The 12,956-nt window shown below is 41.1% G+C and overlaps 1 protein-coding gene across 8 annotated transcripts; it reads right to left on the bottom strand.

Moving 5' to 3' along the window:
- Nucleotides 1-15: 15 nt before the first annotated feature.
- On the bottom strand, nt 16-12,644 carry max (myc associated factor X). 8 transcript variants are annotated; one of them, XM_071467211.1, is made up of 5 exons: nt 12,472-12,643; nt 12,155-12,181; nt 4,983-5,108; nt 2,677-2,815; nt 16-1,622 (listed from the first exon to the last, which is right to left on the bottom strand). In XM_071467211.1, the coding sequence occupies exons 1-5, from the start codon at nt 12,505-12,507 to the stop codon at nt 1,435-1,437; spliced, it is 516 nt and encodes a 171-aa protein (XP_071323312.1). In that variant the 5' UTR covers nt 12,508-12,643; the 3' UTR covers nt 16-1,434. The 8 variants fall into 8 exon arrangements, with proteins under 8 accessions (XP_071323312.1, XP_071323313.1, XP_071323317.1 ...); XM_071467212.1 differs by having other exon boundaries at nt 2,677-2,800; XM_071467216.1 differs by having other exon boundaries at nt 2,677-2,800; nt 5,001-5,108; nt 12,472-12,641.
- Nucleotides 12,645-12,956: the final 312 nt, after the last annotated feature.

Below are 12,956 nucleotides of genomic sequence, written 5' to 3'. Positions count from 1 at the left end.
AAACAAAACAGCATGTTAAAGGATAAAATAGTTTATTTTATAGTCTCATAGTAAAGGTAGGCCTCAACTTGCAAGACAATTGTTGGCAGTATGTACAACATACTTGTAATTTCCATGGAATGGAATCGGACAAACAAAGACCTATTACACTAATTATATCCTCCTAAATGGAAATAAAATGGAAACAATATACATACACACACGTTTCCTAGACACGCAAAAATGCTTCCTTTTTTCCTTGGGGGATTCAGCAACATTGAGTTTTACTGTGTAAAGCACAACACATTGACAGGGACTTATTTTGCTTCGTTGTACTGCAAAAGACGGGAGCTACCTTTTGACATTCAATACCTATTTTCATACCCTTAAGGAAAACTACAAGTGACAAATTGGCATTTTCCCATGACTTGTGAGATTACTACAAAAATGCATAACATATTTTTGAACTTGAAAACATCCAATCAATGCTTTTTATAATATATAAAACGAGATGCCTAACGTATTCAGCCACCTAAAGTCATTCACTACTTCAAGCTAAAGGACAAAATACGATACAAGTTTAGGAATATTCTCCTTCAAAACATCAATTTCAACAAAGGAGTCATGTTCTTTCTTTCTTTTTTTTTTAATGTTGTGTTAACAAACGTGTCAGGCAGAAAACATCTGCAATCCAGTGGGCCTGAGGTGGGTATCACTTTAACATTTGCTTCAAAGCGTCTTCACATTCTTTAGTGGAAAAAGTAAGCTACAAATATTTTTTTCTTTTGTTTTAAAAAGGTAAACTTCTTCTCCAGGACCATTTATCTAGGTGTGTGTGTGTAAATTCTAAACAGGTTTTTATCAAGAATAACAAAATTAAACGAAAAAAAAACAACAAAGAAACAAAATTATATAATATAGCAGTGCTTGAAGGAGTACGCCTGGCGCACCCTTCCACCCCCCAAAAACAACCCAGGTAGGAGGAGGGGCTTCATTGAGGGTACAAAAAGCATCAAGTCCTTAAGTAGCCAAGCTGCCTCTTTTTGGGTTTTGGATTGTTGACGTTGCCGGGGGGGAAATACCAATAACGCAGAACCAGAGAAAAGAGAGAGAGGGATGGGAAGGGGAAAAAACCTGAAGCTCTCTAGATGTACTGAAGTGGCCGTCTTCCACCACGCTGACTTCCTCCCTCCTGTTCGCGGAGATCGGGTGGAAAGAGAGACGATTGTGATGGCGGTGTCAGGAGGTTTTAGGGGGTCATGAGTCTCCAGTGCGAGCCCACCCAGAGATGGAGGAGGGAGAACGAGGACGACGGTGAGGGAGGCCGGGGGTGGTGGTTGTTGGCATGAGGGGGAGGGTTTGATGAGCCTCGAGAGCTTTGAAGGCTGCGTTTCCTCTCACCCTCCCTTGTGCTCCGCCACCTCGACCTTGGCCAAGTTGTAGCTGCTCGGCTTTCTAGCTGGCCTCCACGCGCAGCTTCTTCCTGTTGGGCGGCTCATCGGGCTCTGACTCGGAGCTGGAGTCAGAGCCTCCGTCAAACGCAGACACTGCGCTGCCTTTGGGGTTGGTGTAGAGGCTGCTGTCGGACGACGAGTAGCTGCCCTGGAGCTGAGTGGAGCCCTTCACCTTCTCCAGGGCGCGGACTGCATGGGCACACATGAGAAACATGAACGCAGGAAGGAGGCGAGGAAGAAAAAAAAGAAAAAAAAAAGTCAAGCTGGGGACATGCACGTAGCTGTCAAAATTACAGATAACCACAGAAACCAAAATGGCTGAAGCCACAACATTAGCTGCGTCTCACCATATATTTTATCTAACCCTGTTTGGCTGAGTAGGAAGCAACATCAGAGACTACTTCTTCCTCTAACTTGCTTCCCCAACAGACAGCACCGCCTCAGACATGCGAGTGAATTTTGCCGTGTCACATTCTGGTGTAACTAGACCTTTACAGATAACTCATGACCCACTTTCCATCTTATAACCTCTGTTACACTATTATCATATCAGCATTTTCTCATGGAGGGTTTCTGTTTTTTCTCTCTCGAAAACCTGACACATTCCCAGGGCTTTTCATCAATGTTCTATCTATTAAATGCAGATTATAATCTACCACAGAGGATTAAACATTCAAAGGCTGATAAATGTTTGAAATTAACCTTTAAATTGCACCGTAAGGCAATGAAATAGACATTTGTTTGGCGAAATTTGTAGTAAGGTAAACTTACACACAAATCTTTTCTTTTTTTTGTGTCTGGCCAAACTTATCTTTGGGCAACATGTTTTAATTTTTTAAATAGGAACTGTGACAAAGAAAAGTGAATCACAGAAGCGAGTAGAGCAGAGACTGACTGAGGGTGGGGATGGGCTTCAGCTCTTTTGTGTCTGTGGTTGATTGCAAGATTGGGACAACATGTTCTCAAACCATTCATGCGTGTTCTCCTCTATCGCTATAACATGCTATCAAAACAAACATGACGGGGGAGCATTTGCATTTCCTTGACCTCCCCTCTTTCACTCAACACACATCAGATGCTGCAGGTCAAATCTGATTTGCTGAAAAGAGCGACTGCCTCAAACAAGCAGTTTTTGGGATTTTGAAGGGAAATTTTGAAAAGAAAACAACAGGTATCAGTTAAAATCTCTCCCAGCCTGAGGGAGGAAACGATAGTGAAACAATGTGAAATCCAGTGTTGTTACCTTGCTGCTCCAGCAGTGCATTCTGCCTCTTCAGGTCGTCGATGTCCTGCTGGTGTGTGTGATTTTTCCGCCTCATGTACTGGATGTACTCTGTGGCTTTGTCTAGGATTTGAGCTCGAGACGCCTGTTTGGTAGACTGCTGTTAGTGACACATGCAAAAATTGAAGCAATGACGCAAGTATACAGAGTCCTTATCACATTTCTAATACAAAAAACTTGATGCTCAAGTGATGATACTACACAGACACACTGCAGACTGAAACGACTACGGCAGACTACCAGGAAATCTAGCACAACACAGCTTGCCTCCTCTTAACCTCTCAAAATCCTCTAGCACTTCAGCCTGACATCCATGGGCGAGGTCATAACCCTGACACAGTACTGTCACAGCGTTCGCCTCCATTACAGCAAACAGAAGCACTGCTGCAGCCTGGTAGAGGCTGCTATCAGCTCCATAATGTCCAAGGACAACACATGTTTTTTAACAAACATCTGCACGATCCCTGATTGACACAGATTTGGTATTATGCCTCTTTTGTGTCCATGAGTTATTCAATGTGGTCAATCATTGACTTAAACTTAAACAAGGTTTTGTGCTCATTAGGGCTGGGTAACTTTTCCAATACTAATGTCTTGACCTTAATTTCTGCATTGATATCAAAACCAGGATTTGCTGCAGTTTGTGGCACCTCGCCTAAAACCACATCCACCTCGCTCCATCATGAAAACCTCATACAATATTACAAAATAAAGCAGTGGCTTGTGAAGAAAAACAGCAGTAGGTTGTCACTTGGCCTACGTTGCATAATTACTTCCACCAAGGAGGTTGTGTTTTCACCCATGTCTCTTTGTTTGTCGGCAGGATTACGCAATGTGTTGAACCAATTTGCACCAAACTAGGTGAAGAGATGGGGAATGAGGGACGGCTCATTTACTATGAATTAAACTGGTTTATGTTGTTTGACACTGGCCTCAGCAGAGATCTGCGCTCTTTGATTTATCTGACAATTATTCTCATTGGTAATTGGTATAGTCTACTAGAAGGTCAGAAGGACAGTAAATGTACAATACTCATCACAATATTTCCAGTGCTCAGCCAACATAATAGGATTGGTTGTTTATTACCAACAACAGCCTTATAACCCAAAGCTATTCCATTTGATATTATAGGAAACTAACAAACCCAGAGAATATTTACATTTGAGAAGTTGTAACTTGTAATTTTTGGGGGATTTTTTTCTAAAATTCAACTTAATTCTCAAACTGTTGCCAATTAATTTCCACTGACTTCTTGATGCAGCTTTAGTTACTGTTACTGTTACTAAAGTGTGTGACTATTGTTGTGGTTGTGAACGACAAACTAATCTGATCATGAGACAACATGAGTCGGGACCTATGTGGCTTACCATCTCAGCTTAACAATCTCCTTGTGGAAAACACAACTTTGATACCTTACTTTGAGAAACAAACATTATTCCACAAAACCCTACCTTCAACTGAACAAAAAAGTTATCTAATCACAAGCGCCACACAAAGATTTTGCCTGAAGTCAAAAACTGTCAAAGTTTCAAATGAGAAACTAACTGATCAGTGATCATGAGAATGAATCTGACCTGACATTAAATGCCTGTTTTTTCCGATTCTCTGTGCTACAGACACATTTTCAGAGGTGTTGAGGTTTTATACCCAGCCCTAATGTTCATTGCTTCCTCTCACAAAAAACAATACTGCATTTTAAAACCAGGCTGTATTATCAGTATTGTCATGGGGGAGGGGTGGGGGTTGAGGACTGAGGCAGCTGTAACCGAACACTTTGTACAAATCATGAGCAAACATCCCTCACAGCATCTCCTGAGCCCCCGCCCTTCACGCTGTGTGAGTCTTGAACTGGTCTTTTAGGGGAAAATAAAACACTGTGCCCAGTTACTGAACCCGCTCCAGAGGCTCTCAATGTCATGGATGTCAAAACAGGAAGAGAGCAACAAAATTTCCTCATAATAACTTCCTGACGCTGGTCCAAGTATTTAGACTGCATCACTGTCTTGCTGCTGCCAATCTGCACTCTTCCACCATCTGCCCTCCTCCCAGTCCCCTCAACTGTTTCCCTCCACTGACACACACACATAAAGCAAGTCAAGACATCTGCGTCAAGAAATCCTCATGATAAAACTGCTCTCATCTCTAAATATTCTTCACAGTAAATTTCATGCACACAAACAGACATATTACACTTCATCTTTTAGCAAACAAGTGACAAAATACAACAACAGAATGAGTGTGATTGTGTTTGTGCCTGGAGGACTTACAGTTTGAGCTTTACCAACCTTTTCTCCCTGCAGGGCGGGCACCGAGTCCCGGAGGCTGTGAAAGCTGTCTTTGATGTGGTCCCTACGCTTGCGCTCCAGCGCATTGTGGTGTGCCCGTTTGTCTGCCTGCAATGAGAAGAGTCACAAGGCCTTCAGCCAGGCAGCAGAGCAGCATGGGTAGAGGACAGTGGGTGTCCAGCCGTCCATGGTCAAACCTACACAAACAGCTCTGCTGCCTGTACAACAACAACACTGTCATTGTGCTTTAGACTCAGTGCAGTAATCATCAATTAAACCAAAAAGAAAAAAATCTACTATATTCAAATGTAGTTGTATCCATCATAAAAGAAGTGAATAGCAATGAGGCAACTAGATGACATCGGGGCTGCAACTGACAATTATTTTCATTATCAAATAACCTGATTGATTATTTTCTGAATTCACTGCTTTATTGTGCTAATCAATATCTTCAAATTTCTTGTTCCATACAACCAAAATGCAAAGATGTTCACTTTACAATCACATGACAGAAAAAATCCAAATCCAAATCCCCATGAAAAAAAATACTGAATAAAACTATAATTTTCTGTCCATTAATTAATCAACTGATTGCTCCAGCTACAGATGACTTATCAATCTAACGCCAATGTCTGTCGGTTTAATAACAGAAGCTCATCCTTCATGTTATTATTCTTGGAGTATTTCAAATTAAGCTAATAGCAACTGCAATATCAACTAAATCTCACTGATAGAAATTGTAACTAATGCACATAAAAGCTGTTTGTGCAGCATTAATTTAGTTTTAAAAATAAAACTTGTGTTTCAAAGAGGACATCCAGTCTTAACATACTATCATGGGTCCTTGCAGCAGTAAAAAAAAAAAACAAAAAACAAAACAGTAACTGCCTTGTCAGATCCCACTTTGGACACAATAATTTGGCACAGACCTCCTGAGTTCAGTCAGCTGAACAACCAACATGGAAAATCATCATCATCTTGCTGTAAATATTGGTGTATGTCAGTAGTGGCTGCTGGCTGGTGAGTGAAAACTCACTTTTAAAAGAACATTGGAAAACTAAAATTTACCAAGTCTACACTCAACAAAACAGATACAAGTTCCAAAAGCCTGAAGTGATATCTTAATATTCTTTTAAAGGGGTTAAAATAAAAAAATCCTTACATTTATGAAAGTACAACTAGCAAATATTCTGTTTATCTACTAGAGAGGACTCTGAGCAGGCATCTCCAACAGGGCTGCACAGTCAACCCAAATTTAAATTATCACAGACACCTTCTTACACTTTTACATCTGCACTTTAAATATGAATAGTTCTGAGACAGATATAGAATAAACATGCACCTTTCACATTCAAGGGCTAATGTGAAAAACACAAATGTTTTAAGATGCCTTATCTCAGTGTTGAGAAACTCCTGCATCATCACTTCAGTTAAGAACCAAACCAAAAACCAATCACATGTCCTGTGGCCAATTTCACTAAAAGCTGTCACATTGTTGGGATTTCCTGCTAAGAGACAATTAAAACAAATAAATTAACCACCTCTGCAGACATACTGAATAATAAATAACCTGAAATGTCACCGATTCATTTTCTGTCAACTGTCTGTCAACCACACCTCCAGGAGCCTCACTGTAAAAACAAACTAAGAAAAAACGACTTCACAGTTCAGTTCTCCTCACTAGTAGTTGCTGGATTATGCAGCCATTTGACCACGAGCAGGTCAAGGTCAAAACACTCTTGACTGAATGAATCCTGAACGAGGATTACACTGACTGAATTCAACAGCACTGTGACCAACAAAGGCCTTGTGAAATGTAGCTTTATGAAAGTGTTGTTGGAGATTTGCTCGTTCTAGCTTAAGATTCAGGGTTTATAAGCAGAAAAATGGAGCTCAACGATGTGTAGAAGTGTTTGTTTTCTGTGCTGAACATTTGGCTTCTCTGCTTTCTACATTATACAGCCTTAGTCATATGACCTCTCCTGCACAGGGCCAAATTCATGGTTAATTTCAAGCTGTTGTGGTGAATCTAATGCCACATTTTTCATGTCTTCTGTCAAGTTTTTACAATAACTCAGCAGCAACAGAAGCAGCATCTAACAGGCTGCATATTTCCACACATTTGCATTCTAATTAGACTGTAAAGGCATAAGATGGCTGCCATAATCACATGACCAGAGCCAGGCAGGAGATCAGTTTGCTGCCTGTAGTTCAACCTGTTTTTAAGCCAAACCATCACAATCCAATCGCTTCTGATTCTGGACTAATCCACACTGTCATCAGGCTGAGACATCAAGCGCAACATGCAATCAGATCCTGTACAGCTCGACTGATCATCTCGCTTCATACGCCTCCAACAAATCAAAGGCCTGATTTAAATATTAGCAACTAAACAGCAGGGTGATGCAAGTGCTCACGCCGTTGCATCAGGCTGACGGGAGACAAAGTAAAGTCGTGTGACCTGGTATCATCTGACTCATTTTGGCCATGCATCACAACAAAAACCAAAGTGGCTGCAAGTGAGACGGCACGCAGGTTAAAACAAGCCCTCCATGTGTCATATGTCTGGTGGGAGGGACAACATGTTTTGTGTGTACACAAGCACAATCCTTTGTAGCATATTGAAGAAAAACATCCAGCTGACGTCACTGGCTGGTCTAGTGGCTAGCAATGTAATGTGGGAAAACAAGAAGTGGCATCAAGCAAATGAAACTGAAACCGTAATAAAAACCACTATTTGAAATCCACTGTATATTACCCACGATGCCTGTCTTGTGATTAGTCTGGCTGGCATGGTGACAGCTGCTCCTATGGCCTGTTGCACAAAAGCAACAAACCTTGCAGGAGACACAAATCCACCAGGACGTCCTTGTATGATACAAACAGTCACCGAGAGGCGTGACTGCACTCCCTCTATTAACCCCGCATAACAAACACATGACTGATATTGATGGCATGTGCAATTACAAGTCTGGCAGCCATTTTCATGTGCACGATTTCTGTGAAAGGAAAGGACATTCAGACTTGTAGACATAGCCGATTTCCTTATCCCACAAGTATGGGACAGACAATTATAACCTTAAATACACTTCAGACCTCTCCTCTGTTGTGTGGGTGATTTATCCATTTAGCATAAAATATTTGCATTTTTAGCTTGTGTATAGAAAGTCTGGTGACACAGTGCTCAAAACATTTTAGACGTGTCAGTATCAGCCTAAAAAACTGTTAAAACACACACATTTTTATATCATTAATCATTGAAAGTTAATTAAGATCCAAGGGCGTCCTCGAGCAGGACTCTCTGGACCTGCTCCACATACAATCACTAGACATTTATAGACATTAAGTGCCCCTGGTAATTTAAATAAACACTTGGCTATTTGCTACTCTTACTACATTCAAATGAAAATAAACTTGTCTGAAATCATCCAATAATCATACAAAGCTGAGAAATGTGTACATTTTTATAAAATCAAGCCCATTTTTGTGGAACATGGCAGAGGTTTGGTTTCGCAAAGGCAAAGCTACATATTTTTTGGGCGTGGCTGTTATTTCAGCTGTGGTCTACAAACTGAACTGATCGCAAAGACGAGATGCATCAGGGGGAAAAAATTTCCCAGGGAAATTCTTTGACGTAACCATGTTTGTTCATCTTACATACATACACCCTGTATTATAATACACAATCTAAACTATAAATATTTACACTTAATATATCGAGGTGTTGTGCAGAAATTCTTTACAGTGTCTACCATGTTACTGTGTAGATTTGAATTAAAGATTTTGTACTTTCTCATTGTGGTGAGAGATATGAGTAAACTCCTAATTCAATGTAAATAAAACTTAATTTCGCAATGTCAATACATATCACAATATAGTCAATTTTATGTAAAAATCAACTAAAAAGTGTTGGTCGGATAAAATTAACAGACACAACTGTGTTTCTGGCAGATCCAGGTATTAAACTGCTGACTAATCAACACACAACAACCACATAAAAACTATGTACTGCCTTAAAGCTTTTCTTCTTTCTGATTCGCCACTAATGGTCCAATACACTGTGAGAAATTAAACACAGATACAAAAGCATGAATGATGCAGCATCATCACTGATGGGTCTCGCAATATATATATTGTCATAATGGCTCATCTACTTTCTAAAATTCTGTACATTTCCAAACTTACCAATTACCTTTAAGTATTTTTCTTCTACTCCAAACAGAGGCACCAAAATTTTATTACATTCAAATTTCATGGGCATCTCATTTATGACCAGCTGAATGACATCCATATAAATCACAAGAGCCAATGACCTACCCTGTGAAGGTTCACTGACATCAAACTGCCTTCATAAACACAGATAATTATACTCAGACATGTGGTGATGCCTTCCTAACTACATGACACATGCTATCTCAGTTGTTAAGCACAATAGGCACCACAAAAAAAAAAAAAAAACAGGCGTCCAATTACCCAAGTGCAATCATTATCAGTTCATCATAAAACCGATACCTTTTGCTGGCTGCCTGGGACACGCCAGCTGAGCTGCTCCCTCCATTCTATTCATACCTGACCATGACGCATTACATAACTGCTCCAGGTGCCGAGTGGCAGAGCTGGTAGCTGCCACTTCCTGACAGTCGTCTCACATTCTCACCATGAAAGCCTACACTTCTGTCGGGCTGGTGGGGAACACAGAAAACCTTCTTGCACTAATAACAGTAGAAACACAGATAAAACCAGAAGCTCCTGCAGACGAATGACCACTGTTGCAAAAATATGTCCTTTTCTTATTTGAAGCTACAAATTATTATTTGTTATTGCTTAAAGTACTATTCATCATTTCCTTAGTTAATTGTTTGGTTTATAAACTATTAACAAACAGTAAAAAAAGACATCCATCACAAGTTCTCAGAGTGTATGGCAACATATTCAGATGTTTTGTTTTCTCTGACCAACAATTAACAATGATAGAAAACACAGAAGTGCAGCAAATCCTCACATTTAAGAATCTAAGCCAGTGGATTTTTGTTAGCTTTACTTAAAAAAAACAACTATCTTTTACTGAAAGGGTTGCAGATTAAGTTTTTCTGTCAAGTAACTAATGGTTTTACCTCTATATTCAGGCCTAATCTATGACACAATGCATAATATCTGTTAAGACTTCGGTGCTCAGCGCGCAGTGCGACTAGACGGTCAGTCTCTTATCTCACCCACTAAGACGCACTGTATCTCCACACAGACTCACTATCTATGTTTGGGAACCTATTCAATGTCTGCCACACTGTACTCTCGCTTGGTGTTTAAAAATATTATTTCCTTATTTGCATTAAAAGGTTTAATGATTTTTCCACTTGTCATATTTGCAGAAGCAAGTTGTGGAATTTAAAAGCTGCTATTTTAATTATAACTCACATTATCAGCAGCGTCTTAACCAGCTGTAGCCGGTGAAAGTTGAGGCTGGTTGTTGCTGATTTCCCCAGCTGCAATGACTACTGTTGGTGGTAAATTTACTCAGCTGAAGCTAATTAACGTTAATTCTGTGAATTGCCAAAACCACAAAAGAGAAATCTTGGCTGCTGCCTGGTTAATAGACTCTCTGCAGCCTCTGTTGGTAAACGTATGCCTGGCCAAAGATGGTTTTGTGGAAGAAGAAATGCCACACTGTATGAAGTCTGATGTACCAAATAACGCGCTTTGTTTTTTTTCTGTTCATAAAAGACCAACAATCATTTTCTACATTAAAAAAAAAAAAAAATCTAGGTGAGCTGAGTAGTTGAGGAGTGAAAATGACAGACAACCAGTGAACAACTGTAATAAATTAAGTGTTTGAGTAACAATGAATGTATTAGCTCAATAAACAGGAGCAAACTTCGAAGTTGACTTTTCTCGACCTAACTAGTTCGCCTTTACTCAAATAAGTCTGTTTACTGTTGGTGCAATTTGGTTGAATTGAAACCACAAATAAAGGGCTGTAGTTAAATTTATAGAGAATAATCATAATTCTATATTCTACGAATATTTGTGAGCTAAGTCCTTCAGCCGCATTCGTACATGTGCAGATTTTAAGGCCACATTCTCATTCATGCAGGACAACATGTGCAGCGATGGAAGCGGCTGTCTGACTCTGGGGGAACAAACCGCTCTCAGGACATACATATTTATGTTTATAGCTTCTGTAATCAAGTTAAATGACGATAACCGAACTGAAATCAGGTTTGAGTCTCTCCTGCGGCTCCGCAACTGAGCTAATGACTGAAGCAAAAAGCATGAGGTCTGTTGGAGGGCACCAGCATTAAAGCTGTTTCCTATCTTTACATTGGATATTCTAAAAAAAAATGTAGTTCTAGTTCCCTAAATGCTCTTCTGTATTTATGTGAGGCGTCGTGCTGTGCAGCCTGTGCATTAACCCAGGTCGTGAAGGGTGTTTTTTTCCTCTCCGGTTTGCGATGCAGCTATACGTCATTCATTTAGTGGCCTGGAGGGAGAAGATGGCTCTAATCACCGGCTGCAACACTGGGAAACATCCCGCAGCTACCCCCCCCCCCCCCCCGTTTCCCCTGCATCCTCACCGTGGATGCAGCATAAAACGTAAAAGCTCGTTTATTTCTGGGATGACCTAGATGTGTAATGTGCAAATCATGAGCGGGATCCCCTTGGTGTGAAGTGCAACACCGGGGGAAAAAATAAATAAATAAATAAATAAATAAAAATATACTCGCAGAAAAAGCTTTGTATTCACCGGAAAGATAATAAATAAACATGCAACAAAAAAAAGCCTTTGGTCTAATTATAGACGTCGTGTCACCGTCTTCCTGCGGCCGCGCACACGCAGGACGGGGGGGACCCTGCAGCGGCGGCTCCGGGGGCTGGAGCCGCGGAGCCGCCGCTGCACCACCGCTAACGCACGGATACCGAGTTCAGCGCCGCGGAAAAGGACGGAAAGTTGCCGTGCACAGTTATTAATCTGATATTTACATGTGGGCAGGAGCCAGCGCTTTCACATACACCAGCCTCCACAGTGCAATCTTACCAGTCGAGTGAATACCAAGGAAAAAAAACAAAAACAAAAGCAGGAGTGATGGATTAAATTAACTTTGCAACAACAGTGAGACATTTTTCGACACTGGACAAACCCCCCCAGCTTTACGCACCACAGAGTGATATCTCGGTGATTCTTCCTGCAAAGAAACAGAACAAAAAGTACAATTGTAGCCATAATTGTTCAGCAAATCTTACTGTTTCGCTGAGGTCAGTAGAAAGTAAAACAGTTTAGCAGATAAACAATGCTCAGAAACAAGTAAGGCTAGTGCTGCTTATCAATTAACTGGAATCCCGACAAAAATACTTATCACAGAAAAGCAAAGCTAGCCAGCCTACTGGCAGCTAACGCTAGCTCAGCGGCTAGTTCAGCTAAATCGCCAGCTAGCAAAATAACATCTTAAAAAATAAAAAAAGCGGCCATACTCACGTCACTGTCGACTTCGATATCATCGTTATCACTCATTCTTCGATAAAATAGTCTAGTTTAAAGGGACGGGAGGCTTAAAAAACAACATGAATCGGTTTAGCACCGAGCGGCGCTCCTGCAGTCAGACAGCTAGCAGCTCCGGGTCTGTTTGGACAGCGCCGAGGTGGACTCCGTCTACACGTGACTGCTCCTCACGCACAAGCCTGCCGCTGCGCACCACGCATGCGCGACATCCACGGGGCGTATGGGAATTGTAGTTACTTCGGGGGGCAGCTGCTCCGCGTACCGTCGAAAAGGACGTAAGTTCTTGAGACATTTTTTAGTGCAGACGTGTGTAAAAAGAGACATTAGCCAAACTGTTAGCCGGGCAAACGTTAGCAAGCGGCGTCAATGCTGTTTGAGCGGAAGGAAATGTTTGCTCGCAGACTACAACGCCCATGAGTCGACGGGCTTGCTTGTGACGTCAGAGCGTCCTGTTTGCGGAG

The sequence above is a fragment of the Trachinotus anak genome, unplaced genomic scaffold (genome assembly GCF_046630095.1).
Source record: "Trachinotus anak isolate AG129_WGS33_773 ecotype Australia unplaced genomic scaffold, CSIRO_AGI_Tana_v1 ptg000031l, whole genome shotgun sequence".
Lineage (NCBI taxonomy): Eukaryota > Metazoa > Chordata > Actinopteri > Carangiformes > Carangidae > Trachinotus > Trachinotus anak.
This window is presented reverse-complemented; position numbering and strand designations above follow the sequence as displayed.